Source organism: Sorex fumeus, unplaced genomic scaffold (assembly GCF_029834395.1).
Source record: "Sorex fumeus unplaced genomic scaffold, SorFum_2.1 ptg000081l, whole genome shotgun sequence".
Lineage (NCBI taxonomy): Eukaryota > Metazoa > Chordata > Mammalia > Eulipotyphla > Soricidae > Sorex > Sorex fumeus.
In genome coordinates this window covers 17,557,455-17,575,289 of record NW_026606138.1, presented here as the reverse complement: position 1 = coordinate 17,575,289, position 17,835 = coordinate 17,557,455, and the positions used below count along the sequence as shown (strand labels likewise).

Below are 17,835 nucleotides of genomic sequence, written 5' to 3'. Positions count from 1 at the left end.
ACATGGTACATAAAGATACATAGCCAGGGAGCAACAAGAAGCCAAAGGAAACGTAATGGGGGAACTGATTCACACCAATGAGTTGTGGGAGAGAGGTGGAGAGGAGGGGTGTTGTGGTCCTGGTGGCAGGGAAGGTGGGGACACTGGTAATGGGTGTGTTGTTGGAATTATGTGCATGCGAAACTATTATTAACAGTATTACAAACCACAGAATTTCAATCAATTAAAAAAAGAGAATAAGAGGGGACATTTTTCTTCCACGTGGCCCAGTTGGGTTCTAGCCCCAGCATCCCTGAGCACTGCCAGGAGTAATTTCTGAGAGCAGAGTCAGGAATAAACCTTGAGCATTGTTGTTTGTACAAAAAGAAAAAAAAACACAACCCCAAGTCCATTTATTTAAAAACGAAAACAGAAATCCAGAACTTTGGGCCGGAGTGATAGTACAGTGGGTAGGCCATTTGCCTGGTACACAGCCAACCTGGGATCGATTCCCGGCATTCCATATGGTTTCCTGAGCACTTCCAGGAGTAATTCCTGAGTGCAGAGCCAGCAATAACCCCTGAGCATTGCTGGGTATGAACCCACACCAAAAAAATAAGAAAGAAATCCAGAAAATGTTATTTCAAATACTATAAAAGTCAGTAGTAAAAGTAATAAACTCCGAAGTTGTTACAGATGGAGTCTTTCAGACATGAAAATCAAATATGCACAAAGATGACCTCAATCTCAAGGTAGTTCAAAGGGTTAGAGAACAAGCCTCACACTCACAAGTTCTCAAGTTTGATCCCTGGAACTAGGTATATACTCTGAGCATCACCAGGTTTAGCCCTGTCAGTCCTCAGCAGACTACTGCCAAGCAGTGATGTGTCACTGGTCCTTAGCATTGAATTGACCAGTCTACAAAGATGATCAAGTGTTAAAGGGCCCCCATTCCTCTGAACACTGCTTGCAGATCTAGGCTCCCCACTAAAGGGAGAGTCACGCCTCAATAGGGAAATCACTGAAAGTGTGTCAGCTAGTAGTGGGGAAATGGAGTCACTCTATAGAGAGACCAATAAATTAACATACTGTGGTCAATACAATCTTAGATTAATGAAGGACTGATATATAACACAGATATCGCATATAGCAAGTATAAGTCAAAATTTAGATGTTATCAAAATTTACTATTTATAAATTTTAAAAAGACATAAATGATCTATGTCTCTCAGTCTCTATACTTTATATATGTATATATATATATCTCCTATAAATTAAGAAAAATAAGAAAAAAGATAGGTCCTCCATATGAAAAATGGGCAAAGGAGCTGATTGACTTGCTGATTTTCTGAAGAGGAAGCCCCAATGCCCATTATCACATAAAGAGGTCTCCAAATTTCTTAGTGTTTAGAACAGTGCAGGCAGAAAGTATAAGAATCACACATCCTGTTTACTGGCAAACTAGAAAATTGGCTCATGGTAGGCTGTGGGTATGGAACCTCCAGTCATGGTTAATGGCTGCATTTGGAGAACCTTTTACCCTACCTACGGACATATTTCCCAAGGACCAGCGATTCCTTTCACACCCCAGAGAAGTCTCCACATATTTCAGGAGGGCAAGTTTGAGGGGACTCATCTAGAATTGCTCTGTGGTGCTTGAATTAGAGGCAGGTCGGACGCTTTCTACAGGAAGTGACTGGCTAATTGATATCTGTCTAGCAAGTGAGACTCGAAGAGGCCTTAGATTAATGCATGCTGTGTGATAAAACAGAATGATGTGTGGTCAGTCAGAGGATCTGGGATGCTGAGCTACATGGGACCATAGAAGGGAATTGAGTTTCACTCACCGGCTTGTCCTTCGGCCCGTCTCCACTCTGTAGAAGAAACAGAATTAAAACCATGCCCTGGACCACATGTGCCCCTTCTCCCCGTCTCTATTGCCATCCACACAGCCAGTGGGATCCCTCCTGGGTAGCATGCTAGGTTGGGCACTGAGAAGAACAGACCATGGATACTACCAGGTGGATGAACAGAAATTGTTCTAAGGGGACTCACTTACCAAGCTCTGTCTGAAGCTTCCCTGTAATAAGATGAAGAGAAATCATCAGTCTTTGGGCAAGTGGAACCACGTGCCTATGGCAATTATCCCCTGGGAAGAGGTTCCTGAAAATGAAATCACTGCTCGTTCCAATTCCTTTCTTGTCTACATGTTACACAGCTGCAGTGTCTCTCTTTTCATTGCTGTGGAGGGCACAAACGTGTGGTGCTCATGGTGCTCATGGAACCATGCAGTACTAGGGATTGATCAACTCAGGACCCTGTAGATGCACTTGAGCTACTTCCCCTATGCTTTCCAGGAGTCTCTCTTTCTCTCTTCCTCTCTTTCTTTCTTTTTTTCCTCTCTTCCTCTCTGTATGAAAGCACCTTATCCATTCACTGTACTGTATCTCTCCAGTCCCATTTCCAGGATTCTTACGCTTAAGCCTCTTCTTGACAATCAGGCAAAAATCTACATGTGGCCCACAAGAGGAAAGAGGTCTAAGGAAAAATGATCATCTTCCAAGGGTTTAGGTCTGGTTTTATTTGGCTACAAATTATTTGTTCTAAAATCACACTCTTTCGTGGGGAGGAAGTCTTCTGTAATTGCAGAGCTTGTGTGAGTCTCAGGGCCTTGGGGTAGGTGTATTGTTTAAAGTAGTAGGAGGATATCATGTCTAATTATTGCTCCTGAGTTGATCCCAAGGACACTGGCATTTCACAACTAGACATGGATTCATTTCATCTCCCCTACCCTATGTCCTGTCTTAAAGGCAAATACTCCTGGAAGAGTTGACTTTTTTTTTCTTTTTGGGTCACACCCAGCGATGCTCAGGAGTTACTTCTGGCTCTGCACTCAGGAATTACTCCTGGCAGTGCTCAGGGGACCATATGGTATGCTGGGGATTGAACTCAGGTTGGCCGCATGAAAGGCAAATGTCTTACCTGCTGTACTATTGCTCCAGGCCCTGGAAGAGTTGACTTTATGGGGATGGAGTGATAGCATAGCGGGTAGGGCATTTGCCTTGCACGTGGCCAACCCAGGTTCAATTCCCAGCAATCCAATATGGTAACCAGAGCAACACCAGGAGTAACCCTCTGCAAAGCCGGGTGTGACCCAAAAAGCAAATAAAAAATAAAGAGTTGACTTTATACCTTAATGCAGTTAATGATTGATAATGGCTATTTTTTGGTTTGCTGTTTCTTTTCTTTTTTGGTGGTGGGCATGCCTGGTGATGCTCAGAGCTTACTCCTGGCTCTGTGCTCAGAGATCACTCCAGGTGGTGCTTAGGGACCATATACAGGGCCATGGATTGAAAAAGGTCATCTGTGTGTAAGAAAAACACCTACCCGCTGCTCTCTCTCTCTCCCTCCCTCCTTCTCTCTCTCTCTCTCTCTCTCTCTCTCTCTCTCTCTCTCTCTCTCTCTCGTGTGCGCGCACCCAGTCATTTTGTTTCTTTTGTTTTCCCTTACACAAGTTTGCATATTGCAAGTAAAGCTTTCTATCTCATAGTTTTCGTTGGAAGTTTTGCTGGGGCAGGTAAGTGGTCCTTTGTAGGATAACGGTTGGTTTGCCCTTACTACCTGGCCACTGTAAACTTATGTTTGCTAATTTCCCCCCAACCTGTCAATTACCTTTGTCTTCTGATCAGACTCTGACTTTTCAATATTGTCTTTCTCTTCTTAATGTCCTTTGCAGGGTTATTATTTCAAAGCAGTTGCTTTTTGTATGGATACAGGTATACAGTTAAAAAGACAAGTCTGTGGCTTGGGAGTTGACTCTAGATAATATACCTCCTGGACATCTGCTCTCTCGACTTGAGCCTCAGTTGCCCTTACTTCCTATATCCCCAAAATCAGAATCCTGACGAGGGACTGAATGGACCCAGGGCAAGCGGTGAGCTATGAGCTACCCTGGCATCAAAATGGGCCCGGCCAAAGTGTCCTAATGCTTGACTGTAAGTTAAGAGGTTGGTCATGGACAAATTCTGTCATAATCCAAAAGTAATAACTAGATTTGGATTCTGCTGGGGTTAGGAATGATTGATCCAGCCTGAGCACTGTAATCTGGCTCTGTGGTAAGATGTCCCCAGGAGAGTCACCCTACAAGCCTAAAAGTGTCTATTACTGTGTCCACACAGAATGGTAAATATTAGGAGAAATAAGATGCTAATTAAGTTGGAGGTCTAAGAAGAGGAGAAACACACTTAAAGTCTGTTTTGCCCTCATGGGTTGTAGGTGGTCGGGAAGTCTGGACCACATTTTTGATCACGCGGGTTGTAGGTGGTCGGGAAGTCTGGACCACATTTTTGATCACGCTTCCTGTGGGGAGGCGTGGTTGGAGAGGCATGTTGAGAGGATAAAAACGGTGGCTGCAGGGGATTATAGAGAGAATTGGATTGGGGGAATTGTTGAGAGAAAGAGATTGATAGTTGGATGGTGGAATGGATTGATGGATTGATTGAAAGAGTGCCAGTTACAGAGACAACAGAGAGACAGAGAGAGAAAGAGAGAGAGAGTTGGAGAGAGCCTGGGGGGAGATGAGAGATTGAATAAATGGCAACTAATCAGCAATCAGCTTTGCCTTTGTTCTTCCTTCATCCATCCAAGGCAACAGCTGTCCCAGGTGGAGAAGTGGCTCCAGAGCACTGAACGTGGATGGCGAGAGAGAGCCGCCCGGAGTGCCTTTGAACATCCTTTAACGTGTAATCCCCGCACGTGTGAGGGCTCACACAGCCCTGCTTTGAGGGGACTTCACAGTCCCGAGCGTGTGAGGAATTTGTTTTTACAGTTCTTGAGGTTCTTTCTCTGCTCATTGGTGCCTTCTTCATTTTCCCTTCCTTTGGATTGATGCTCCCTTTCTCTACACACACACACACACACACACACACACACACACACACACATGAATCCCTTTGGGGAGAAAAGTGACTTGATATATATAACTCTCACTTGGTGCTAGTTAGAGGTGCCATCCTTCCTTTTTTGGTGGGGAATCAGACTCAGCAATGCTCAAGGCTTACTCCTGGCTCTGCACTCAGGAATTACTTCTGGCAGTGCTCACGGGACCATATGAGATGCCAAGGATCAAACCCGGGTTGGTTGTGTGCAAGATGAATGCCCTACCCGCTGTACTATCATTCTGGCCCTACAGGTGTCATCCTTCCTGCAGGTAATTTTACTAAACAGAGAAAGTTATCCTGGGAAGATGATGAGCCAGAGGAAGTAAACATTGTGAATGCTGAAAATTAAATTGGTTCATGTTTAGAGGATGCTGGTAGGCTCTATCAGAGTCTCAGGTCAAACCTCCTTGTCACCTGAGTATGAGTCCATTAGAAATGTTATGAGAGTCATAGAAGGATCCATTTAAAATTAGTTCTGAGAGAGAGAGAGAGAGAGAGAGAGAGAGAGAGAAGGAAAGTGGCTGCATAGAGGTGGGGGAGGTGAGCAGGAGGAAAACAACTGGGGACATTGGTGATGGGAAATTGACACTGGTGAAGGGATGATTTTTGGAATGTTATATGAGAAACCCAATCATGAACTTTGTAACTGTGTATCTCACTGTGATTCAATTAATTTTTTTAATTTAAAAAAATGAGTTCTCTGACACATGGGGTCTCATGGGATGGGGATGGAGCCGCCCCTTTCCTCCCCACCCCAGTGAGACCCTGAGTCATCAGCCATGAACAACCTCTCTGGCTCCTGATCAAGCTGCTTAACAGCCATGATCCCAGAGACTCAGAAACAAATCTTGGAACCCAGTGGCTTTTGGCAGAAATGCGTCCAGACCCCGCAGTAGGTTACTGTCGCCAGGCCACCCCAGGGGGAAAGGGTGTTGTCCCTCCGCCTGCTTCCCTTAGGTGACTTGGTGGCTGCCATCCTCCTGAGGCCATTGGGAAGTCAGGTTTGGGCCCTCAGTGACGAGACATGCAGAACCTCACAGGATGGGAGTGGAGCCGGCCCTTTCCTCCCCATCCCAACAAGACCTCGAATTGCCACCCATGAATGGTCTTTCTGGCTCCTGATCAAGCTGCTTAATGGCCATGATCCCAGAGATTCAGTAACAAATCTCAGAACTCAGAGGTTTTGGCAGAAATCCCTCCAGATTTAAGTGTTAAAATTTCAGAATTTCAAAATCGTGCGGCCACTACTGTAGCCACGCGACATCATATGTTATTCATAACCAGCAATAGAAAACAAATTGCCTACTGTTGCTTTTTCAGATCTGAGTGTTGGGGTAAAATCCCAAATAATAAGGGTGGATCTGGTGTCAAAATAGTGAATGTAATCAAAGTAGAGAGAGAGTAATTTGGAAATCATCTGCCCTACAGGTAGGGGGAGGGTGTGGGATGAGAGTCTACTGGGTTTTTTGGTAGTGGAGAATGGGCACTGGTGAAGGTATGGGTGTTTCATTGTATGACAGAGACTGCTCTCATGGTGATTCAATAAATAAAATTATCACTGTCACTGTCCTCCCGTTGTTCATCGATTTTCTCGAGCGGGCCCAGTAATGTCTCCATTGTGAGACTTGGTTGTTACTGTATTTGGCATATTGAATACGTCACGGGGAGCTTGCCAGGCTTTGCCATGCAGGCGAGATACTCTTGGTAGCTTGCCGGGCTCTCCGAGAGGGGCAGAGGAACCAAACTCGGGTCGGCCATGTTGGCTGCGTGCAAGGCAAACGCCCTACCCACTGTGCTATCGCTCCAGCCCAAATAAAATTACAAAAAATTTAAAAAAAATGTAAGGTGGAGTTCATGCCCAATTCAATCAGCTAATCAGTGGCTGAATAAATAGCTGTACTCCTACATTTAAAAAAAATGAGTTCTCTGGGTGTTGGAGCAATAGCACATTTGCATTTTCCTTATGCACAGCCAACCTGGCCGATCCAGGTTCATTTCTGTCACCCCTCTCGGAGATCCCAGCAAGCTACTGAGAGTATCTTGCCCACACAGCAAAGCTGGGCAAGCTACCCATGACGTATTCGATATGCCAAATACAGTAACAAGTGTTACAATGGAGACGTTACTGGGCCCACTCGAGCAAATAGATGAACAATGGGAGGACAGTGACAGTGACAGTGAGTTCTCTGGGGGCTGGAACAGTGGAGAGGGCATTTGCCTTGTAGTGGCCAACCCAGGTTCAAACCTAAGCATCCTCTATGGTTCCTTGAGTACTACCAGAAGGAATTTCTGATGTAGAGCCAGGAATATCCCCTGAGCTTCACTGGATGTGTCCCAACCCCCACCCCCCCCCCCCCCCAGCCCCCAAATCCCCAACATGAACCAAAGCACAGAGCCAGGAGTAAGTGATTGAGCAGCACCAGGTGTGGCAACCTCCACGCTCAAAAATTATTTTTTAGAAAAGCTCTTTGCATCCTTCCCTCTCCAAAGGGGGCCTAGATTTAACGGGCCCTTCATCCCACCATGCCTATGCATGGTTATACTTACCAAGCTCTGCTGTGAGTTTCTCTGCAAAAGAAAAGAGAAAATGTCGATGATTTACTACTGAGACTTTACTCCTCCAAACTATGCAGACCAGAGTCCCCACCTCCTGGCACTGTTGATCCTGCATCCTAGCTTCTGGGCAGGCACATCTACCTTTCTCCCTGCTTACCTTTGTCTTTCTCTGTCCTCTTCTTCAGCTTTTCTGAAAGGAGGAGCAAGAGGAGCTGGTGAGTGAGTTCCTGTCAGTTTCCAAGTTCTTTCTAGCCTCTTCCCCCACCTCCACTAGTGGATGCTGCCACCATGGTAAACTTTCAGGCACTTAAGTGCCTCACTGATGCTTACCTTGGGACCACCCTTGCTTCTGAAGGTGGTATATTGCTGGGGTAGCGACCAGAGCCAGGAGCACTGGCAATGCCACCAGAGTCCCAATGAAAGCTCTCTTCCACGAGGATGTGCCAGGTAAAAATACATCTGGAAAACATCCCACCCAGAGTTTTCTCAATATACGGCCCATAGAACATTCAATGAAAAGAGAATGACTTGTGTGAATGTAACATATAACTGAATCAGAAAACTTTGCATCTTCAGGGGAAATAGGACTTTGTGCGGATATAGCTAAACTCAACAATGATATCATTGTTATTCTTTTAAACAAATATCTATGTGCTTCTCCAAAGATCAGTAAATATTTTACCGCCTTCCTTCCTTCCTTCCTTTCTTCCTTCCTTCCCTCCTCTGGTGGTGAGTGCTCAGGGCTTACTCTTGGCTCTGCGCTCAGGCATTGCTCCTGGCTGGGCTTGGAGGATCATATGGGATGTTGGGGATTGAAGTCAGATTGGCTGCATGCAAATTGAGTTCCCTATCTACTATACTATTGCTCTGCTCCCCTTTTCTTTAACATGCTAACATTGTTAACTTTGTTCTTACATCTTTGATCAGTTCCATATTTGACCAGGTTTTCCTTGAAAAAAACATTTTAGGTGCCTATCTGGTGGTGCTCAGGGCTTTCTCCTGGCTCTGCATGCAGGGATCACTTCTGGTAGGCTCAGAGGATCATATAGGTTGCCAGGGATCAAACCCAGGTAAGTCTAATACAAGGAAAGTACCCTATCTCTCTATTCCCTCTAGGTCTTTTTGAAAGTGAAATAAGTCAATTTTTCAGTGTTACAACCCGGGAATGGCTTTGTTTTTATATAAGTACATAAGAACCATCACTGGGGGCTGGATCGATAGTAAAGCATGGAGGGTGTTTGCTTTGCGTGTGGCCAACCCACATTTGACCCCTGGCATCCCATATGGCTCCTGAGCACTGCCAGGAGTAATTACTGAGTGCAGAGCCAATATTAACCCCCAAGCACTGCTAGGTGTGGTCCCAAAATATAAACAAAGGCATGCGGCATAGTACAGGGGTTATATAGTCTCGCATGCTTCTAATCCTGGGTTTCATCCCAGGCACTGCATATGGTTCCTGGAGCATTTCCAGAAATGATCCTCAGGTGTATAGTCAAGGGTAAATCCTGAGCACCAAATTCTGGGTGTATCTCCCAAAACAACCAAAAAGATCTATCTGTGGAAATGTAAATATCAAAGGGAAAGTGCTCCTATCCCTCTGTCTCCTTGAAGTTTATTTTTAAGTTATAATATTTTGGTGGTGCTCAGAGTTTACTCCTGGTTCTGGGCTCAGGAATTACTTCTGGTGGGCTTGGGGGACCTTACGGGATGCTGGGGATAGAATCTGGGTCAGCTGCATGCAAGACAAATGCCCGACTTGCTGTACTATACTGATCCAGCCCCTGAAACTCTAATTTAGACACCTGTTGTGATGTAACTGAACCATGTCCAAAGAAATTAAAAGCATCAAGTTTTCCTGGCAATAAAAAAGACAACTGTCCTTGCATTACTCCTGCCAGAAAAACCCTAAAGATAAGATCTTATTTTGCACTCTCCTCTTAATCCTAGTTTGTTTAGGTTTTACAGATAAAATGGAACTTGCCTCAAAGGGTCAGTTTCTAAAAGAATTTATTGTGTATCTGCGGCCTGCAATTTATCCTTCGCCAAAAATTCTTGTTCTCTTTCTAAAAACCTCTTCTTGTGACAATGTAGGCAAAATGGTTACTTTGAGTGTTCACCATTTTCATTTCTTTTTTGGTGCTTAGGGCTTACTGGCTCATGCTCAGGCTCGGTGCTCAAGGATCACTCCTGGAGGGACTCAGGGAGTGAACCCCTCCAAAACAACAACAGTTAACACCCAAAACATCAATAATTTGAACACCAGTAACCTTAGAGTCTAAGTGACACCCCAAAGAGAAATCTGGGGAAACCCCAGAAAACCAACATTCCAATCTAAGTCAAGCTCTCAAACTCAGAAACTACTTACTAAAGGTCATCTTTATCTCAAAGACTAGGTGCCCCAGGACAGGTTGACCTTCCAGAACAGATGGCAGACCAACCAAAGAGTGAATGATTTTGAGGTCCGAGAGACAATAATGCCAGGGATCGAACCTAGGTCTGCCACATACAGGAAATGTCCTATTCTCTATACTAGTTCTTTAATCCCTAGTTCACTTTTCCCTAACTTGTTGAGTTATTTTTTAATAAGGCTCTGAATCCAGAGCTGTGTCTCCTGACTGATCAGTCCTTGAACAGTACTGGAACCCAACTTTGCCGGTCCATAACTGCATCTTTTCATAGAAATATGAAATGCATTTATTTTTCCTTTGGATGAAGACAATGAGCTAACATGCCAATCACCAGGTGAATTTTGCATGAGATCTGTGCTCTTCTCTCTTTTAGAGTATCTATGGATGGGTGTGGAAAATGACCCCAACATTGAGTTTGTCCTCTTTTTTTTTTTTGAATTTGTCCTCTTAAACAAAATTCATGAATATGAAGGCCTTTGATCCTAGATATGGCTTCCCTTTCAACTAACTCCCCAAGGGCATCCTCACCACCCATTAATCCACATACACAACCCCAGAGACAACTCAGCACCTTTCCCTGCTTCTTTTTCTCTGAGTCCCTAACACCTGTCACCATCTGAAGTCATTCACTCATTTAAAAATTTTTTTTTAATTTTTTAAATTTTGGGTCACACCAGGCAGTGTCAGAGGTAATTCCTGGCTCTGCACTCGGGAATTACTCCTGATAGTGCTCAGGGGACCATATGGGATGCCAGGGATAGAACTTGGGTTGGCTACATGAAAGGAAAACGCACAACCTGCTGCATAATCTCTCCAGGCCTTGAGATCATTCACTCTTTGGTTGGTCTGCCATCTGTCCTAGAAGGTCAACCTGCAGGCGAGTTTTAGGGCACCTAGTCTTTGAAATAAAGATGACCTTAGGTAAGCAGTTTCTGAGTTTGAGAGCTTAACTTAGACATGGAATGCTGGTTTTCTGGGGCTTCCCCAGATTTCTCTTTGGGGTGTCACTTAGACTCTAAGGTTACTGGTGTTGAAACTGTTGATGTTTTGGGTGTCAAGGTCAGCCCCAGTATCACTGTGTCCTTTTCAATAGCCTTTGGAGTATAGACATGGATAATGTACCTGCTGGGGTTGAAGTGATAGTATAGTGAGTAGCATTATTGCCTCACACACGGCAGACCCAGGTTCAACCCCTGGCATCCCATACGGTTCTCTGAGTACCACCAGGAGTAATTCCTGACTGCAGATCCAAGTGTAATCCCTGAGCATTGACAACTATGGCCCCAAAACCAAACCAAACCAAACAAAACAAAATGTACCTGCTATCTGGACCATGAACTCTTTCTTCTGAACCAAGAGAGGGTTGTGGATGGAGCAGGATACATTACTGTGGGCCCCTCGAGAGACCACCACGGAAGTTTCCAGACTGAATAGGCCTTGGGCATCCTCGATGATGGCTTCAGTCTCGGGTGGCAAGCACTGACCCTGATGGTTCCTCCAGTGCGTCTGGGGCTTGGGGTACCAGCCACTGGAGCTGCACTTCAGCTGGATACCCCCCTCTTTAAAGCCCTCAAGAGAGATGTGAGGGTCCGAGCCCAGTCCTGGAGAGAGGCAAAAGTGGAGAAGATCAGAAGTTGGATGTGAGTTGGTATCCACTTACATCAGAACCATTAACTGTGACTCTTCAGGCACATGTGGCTCAGGGTCTCCCCACCACACACACACACCAGATATTATAAAGGACAATGTAAATCATTGGTGCCATGTGAGTGTCGTGATGAACTCTAGCTATGAAAAACATTTGGCAATATCCAGGGGCTTCACTGGCTGCAAGGCTTACTGGGAGTTAGTCATGTTCTGCAAGAACAATCTTCTGGAATAAAGATTAATTCCAATCACTGTTTTTCTGGGCATATAATCAGTATGATTTTATTTATTTCCATGCATGCATGCATTCATCCATCCATCCATCCCCCCACCAGTCCATTTACTCACCCACCAATACACCCACCCATAGCCAGCCACCTAAATGCTATGATTTTATTTGGGGAAATTCACATCTTAATACTTCAAATGTTGTTGTTGTTATTACTTTAAAAAAAAAAAGGCAAGTGAAACCACGGAGAAGATTCAAAGGGCGGGAATGTATGGGAGTCTGTGTTTTGAACCTCAACACTGCATGGTCCTTCAAGCATTGCTGGGTGTGATTCCTGACCCCTGAGCACCAGACTGAGAGTATCCGGGAGCACTGCCATATGTGACCCCAAACCCCAAAAGTTTGAGGAATCCATCTGCGGAAGGTGAAAAGTTTCCCTTGCTTGTCACCCCATTGCAATAGATTGCCTCTTTTCTCTCTGGAATCCCACCAGAATTCAAGTGCTGGTGTCACATCTTCTCCTTATTCTGTTGGAGTTGGTTTTAGATTTTGAATATGCAAAGCTAATATGGCTTCTATGTAAATACTGTAGAAATTGCAAAACTGTAAAGATTTATATTTATAAAACTGCAAATATAAAAATAAAATACCAGACTTTCTACTTACTCCATACCACAGCACTTCCATTCCCGTAAGGAATGCCTTAATTTTTTTTTTATCTTTTTCCAGGAATAAGCCTTGAGCACTATGAGTATGCCCGTTGTCCCCCTACCCCCCGCAAAAAAAAACCCAAAATTCACAGAATTGAGGTGTGGGACATAGTGAGGAATAGGTAAGGGGAAGAGGATGTGTTGGGAGTAGTGGGAAGAGCCGTTTGATGGAATCATAGAGAAAGGGTCCTCCAGGATCGATTAGGCCAACCATCCTTAGACCAGTTTTAGAGTCTTTTGTCCACAAGAAGAAAGCTCACAGGCCTGTCGCTATACCAGCATCTTTTATTTTCCTTCATTTTGGGGAGCCGCTCCTGGCAGTGTTCAGGGATCACTCCTGGTTCTGTGCTCAAGGATCACTCCTGGTGGGGTTTAGGGGACCATTTTCAGTAACAGGGACCAGATTTGTGTAGGAACGTGAGTTTCTAGTTTTCTTTTTCTGTAATTTTCTTTCTAATGAAAAAGTTTATATACTATAAAACCTCTTTTGCATCTTGATTTTGTATGGTATCAGTCTTCTAGAAATCAAGCCATGCCAATCTATGTGGCTTGTTTTTATTTTTTTAGTTGCCAACTGTGAATACTCCTTTGGGTAAGAATCCCAAATTTAGGCATTCCCATTGACATATATTGGCAAATAAGGCTACAAATATTAAACTGACACACAAGATTTGTTTATCCTGGAAACAAGGGGTTTCCACTAGAAATGATTGCCCTGTCACAGGGTAGATACGCAAATGTGGGAGATCCTCCTACTAACATAAAAACCCCAAGGTTGGGATAGTCCCCTGGGGCAAAGCAGTTTAAGTCTTAGAATATAATGGGCTGCAAACATACACTCAGGAAAGAATAGAATATCAGGAAAAGAATAAAATATATGATAACTGTAAATATGTGTCAAGGAAAGAATAGAATGAAACAGTTTATGGCTTGGGCTGGAGAGATAGTACAGTGGGGAAAGGCCTTGCCTTGCAAGCAGCTGACCCATCCATCCATCCATCCATCCATCCATCCATCCATCCATCCATCCTCCCCTGCATTCTGTATGGTCCCCCCTGACCACTGCCAGGAGTGATTCCTGAGTCTGAATCAGGATACCCCTGAACATCACTGGGTGTGGCTCCAAAACCAAAAAAAAAACAAAACAAAACAAAAAAAAAACAGTTTAGGGCTTTTAGATGTAGATCGTAACATAGGCAAAAATAGAATAGTAAATTGTTAAGACTTTATACTTTAAAAAGGGAATCCTCCTGCCACAGAGGCGGAGGGGGGGATGGGAGGGGATTGGTGGAGGAATACTGGGAACACTGGTGGTGGAGAATGGGCACTGGTGGAGGGGTGGGTACTCGATCATTGTATGACTGAAACATGAGCACGAAAGTTTGTAAGTCTATAACTCCTGGTGATACTTTAAAAAATAAAAAATTTTAAAAAATAAAATAAAGAGGAGGATCAAATGGCCAACAAACATAAGAAAATATTCAATACTGTAAGTCAAATAAAAATGCATGTCTATGGGACTGGAGCAATAGCACAGCGGGTAGGGCATTTGCCTTCCACTGGTCAACCGGGTTTGATTGCCAGCATTCCATATGGTTCCCCCAAACCATATGGTACCGCCAGGAGTAATTCCTGAGTGCAGAGTCAGGAGTAACCCCTGTGCATTGCCGGGTGTGACCCAAAAAGAAAAAATAAAAATAAATAAAAATGCACATCTACAGAAAAAAAAAGACTTTATACTTTAAAGATACCTGCTGATTGGCTGTGTGAAATTCGCCCCCTTCCCGATCCCACTCCCCCAGTCTCTGCTTTTCAAGTACCTATTGAACTTGATATGCTCATTCACTGTCCTAATGACTCTGTCAATTTAAATAATGACTCAGGTGTTGGGGGTGGGGAGGCTCCTACCTGCTACCTCCAGCTTCCACACAGCTTCCCCAGAAAAACTGCTGGAGAGGAAGCGGCACCCATAGGGGCCCTCATCCGCAGGGAGGACTCCCTGAAGGTACAGGATCACGCTGCCATCAGTGATCTCATCCCTGAAGAGTTTGGTCCTGTTCTGGAACTGCCCCAGCTGCTGGTGCAGGAGCTCTTGTCCCTCCTGGTACAGGTGCACCACTTCTGAGTCCTTGCCCCGGAACCAGAGAATCTCCATGTCTTCTGCATCCTGGTTCGGTGACAAGTAGCAGTGGAACTCCACCTCATCTCCCACAAGTGCCAGGATGGGTTCTCCAGGGCCGACCACTCTGAGATCATCTAGGAGGAATAAATGGAAAAGAGGCTCAAATCAGCTTTCTCTGAAAAGTCAATGTGCCAGAGAGGGAAAACACTGCAGAGACATTACAAACAGATATTGTTGTGGTGCTGGACAGGTTGATGGGTTCAACCAGCAAACCACTGCACCTGTAACTTTGGGGAAAATTATGTACCTATAGGCAAGGCATTCAATGAAATGGAATCTTTAACCCCCTCCCCAAAAATACACCTGTTAAGCTCATATTTGATTTTAAAATGCTCAGTTGCATACATGTTCAGAGAGAAAGATATGAAAGTAAATAGACCTAATTGTTGGGGGGTGATCATTTTTGTCTGATGAAAATATTAATTTTCTTATTTTTGCTTTGTCTGATTTTCAGTCTAATACACAGATACAGTTTCTGTAATCACAAGGGGATTTTTATTTATTTATTTATTTATTTTTGCTTTTTGGGTCACACCCGGTGATGCTTAGGGGTTACTCTTGGCTCATGCACTCAGGAATCACTCCTGGCAATGCTCGGGGGACCATATGGGATGCTGGGAATCGAACCTGTGTCGGTCATGTTGGCTGCGTGCAAGGCAAATGCCCTACCCGCTGTGCTATCGCTCCAGCCCCTCACAAGGAGATTTAATCTCTGGGGATTCCTTGTTTCATGAGGCTTTTTAATTAAAGATTGAATCTTTTTTTTTCTTTTTGGGTCACACCCGGTGATGCACAGGGGTTACTCCTGGCTTTGCACTCAGTAATTACTCCTGGCAACGCTCAGGGGACCATATGGGATGTTGGGAATTGAACCTGGGTCGGCCGTGTGCAAGGCAAACACCACTGTACTATCGCTCCAGACTCTAAAGATTGAATCCTTTCTGGGAGATTTTGATTTATAAGTGAAAGAGGAAGCCTAATTTACCTTGTTAGCTGCTGTAAGTGGTCCCATTTTTTAATGCTCCATCCTATATTTTTGATTTTCTGCAAATTCCTGGGCTCTTTCTGATAAATAGGGAGTTAACAGTTGTCCAACTGTCCCAGAACTTAGGCTCAACAAATGGAATAGCTAAGGCAAGTGGTCAGGTAAAGCTCTATTGGATTCTTGCATCCTCTGTGACATTCTTGTCAATTGATAAGAAGTGCAAAGAGCCAAATGTTCATTCAAAGGGCCTAGCCACAAACCCTATCTTTATCTTCCCTGCTTTCTTTGTAGCACAAAAACCCAGTTTTCCTATAAAAAATTTCACAAAAAGAGCCATAATTAACTTAGTTCTATACTAAGTTCCTTCCCACAAGGGGAGTTCTCTTTCCTTTCTTGTCTACTTTACAATAAACTTTTCTACTTTCCAACTCTGAGCCTAATCATCTTTATTCCTCAATATTTTCATTCTTGAAAATATTTAAGTTCCTGGGTAGTGTGGATCAACAGAGACCCACGGTCACCACTCCCTACATATAAGAATCTCTTATTCTCGTCAATGTTGTGTCCCCATGTGACTCTTTCTCCCAAGAGCTATATTTTTACCGTTTCCATATGATTCGCTGTTCCCATACCAATACATGGTCACCTGGATGTAGGCAGGTAGATTAGAGAATCCTCCCCCACCTCTCCATGGCAATGGAATTCCTGGGAGTAGTAAAACCACTGAAACCTATGGCTGTCAGGACCCACTTATGGCTACAGTAACCAAGACCTGATGAGACTGTTACCTGAAGCTAGCCCAAATGACAGAAGGCTGGACCCACCCATCAAAGGTCAAGAAAAGATGTTTCAAAGAAGACCATCTTAACTCTATCTCCCTCAGCATCCACCCTAGCAACAAGCTTTTACCTAGTTAGAAGGCCCATGTAAGGCAGATTGGAGAAACCCTATAAAAGCCATCTTGAATAAAGGAAGTATGCACATATGCTGCTTGAGCCCATGTGCTGCTTGTGCCCATGTTGTGGAGTACATGTGACACCCAAGCACATATGGTGCCTGCATTTCCCCTCTTGAGATGTGTACTGAAGCTCTCTCCAACTTTAGAGAAGCCCATATTCCCTCTTAAATGTTTTACTTCCTTTCTCTCACTTTCTCTCCTCCTTCCCCTTCCTAAAACACTACACATAAATTCTGTTTTTACTTCACTGCTTATCTCCTCCTGAAATTCCTTTCTATGAGAAAAGACAAGGATCAGGAAATCCTGGGTAAGGCCTAGGACTGACTTCCTTTTCCTACGCAGAGCAATTCCTCGCTCCAGCCTGAATCCATGACTTTCCGAGAGATTGGGTGGTAGGGATCAACTCCTGTGCTGAGAAGAACAAGCAGACATCAGGTGTGGCTTGACAGCCACCTTGTGGGGCTAGTGGGACTGGGAATCCATGCCATCTCATACTTTATCAGTCCTAGCATTCCCAGATGATCCTGGGGTGACAGAGGCAGATCAGGAGAGAAAGTGACCATCTCTTTCGTCCCCACTCACATTAAGCCACCCATGGGGGCCCACTGACTTCAATCTCACAAGTTCTCCCTCTTCTTTTTGGCTTTCCTGTGTTTCAGGCAGGAAGATGTGGGGGGGGGGGGGAGGTGGTGCTATAATGTGTATTTTGGAGAAAACAGCATCTGAAACTTGAACCAGCCTGAAGGCAGGGAGTCCTTTGACACAAAGGACCATTATCAGGAGCCTGGAAACCCGCTGAGACAAAGAATTCCAGGCCTAGTGCAGGAGGCTTCCTGAGAGAAGATGGGACTGGACACCGTGCGAGACTCCAGCACACCAACTAAGCCAGGGGGAGAATATATCAAAGGAAGACCATCAGTTGTGCTAAACTCCCTTGGCAACCACACTAGGAATTAACCAGGAGAAGGGCAGTTTGGGAGAAGTGTATAAAAAGTCAACTTAGGAGCCCAGAGAGATAGCACAGGGTAGGGTAGGTAAGATGCTGGCCATGCACGCAGTCAAACCAGGTTTGATCTCTGATACCCCATATGGTCCCATGAGCACCACCAGGTGTAGTTCCTGAGTGCAGAGCCAACAAAAGTATATTTTTCACTAGGGCCAGGGAGATGACTCAAGGGCTGGAGCATATGCTTTGCATGCAAGAGGCCCAGGTATGATAATTGACACCACTGAGTGTGACA

At 44.6% G+C, this 17,835-nt stretch overlaps 1 protein-coding gene across 1 annotated transcript in view; it reads right to left on the bottom strand.

The window, feature by feature from the left end:
* BTNL9 (butyrophilin like 9) overlaps positions 1-17,835 on the bottom strand; it is a 28,974-nt gene that overhangs the window by 3,744 nt on the left and 7,395 nt on the right. The window contains exons 3-9 of the mRNA XM_056130833.1: positions 14,378-14,725; positions 11,203-11,484; positions 7,806-7,934; positions 7,633-7,665; positions 7,467-7,487; positions 2,039-2,059; positions 1,827-1,853 (exon numbers count right to left, since the gene is read on the bottom strand). Of these exons, the coding sequence (XP_055986808.1) occupies positions 1,827-1,853; positions 2,039-2,059; positions 7,467-7,487; positions 7,633-7,665; positions 7,806-7,934; positions 11,203-11,484; positions 14,378-14,725 (861 nt within the window). The remainder of the gene's footprint in view (positions 1-1,826; positions 1,854-2,038; positions 2,060-7,466; positions 7,488-7,632; positions 7,666-7,805; positions 7,935-11,202; positions 11,485-14,377; positions 14,726-17,835) is intronic.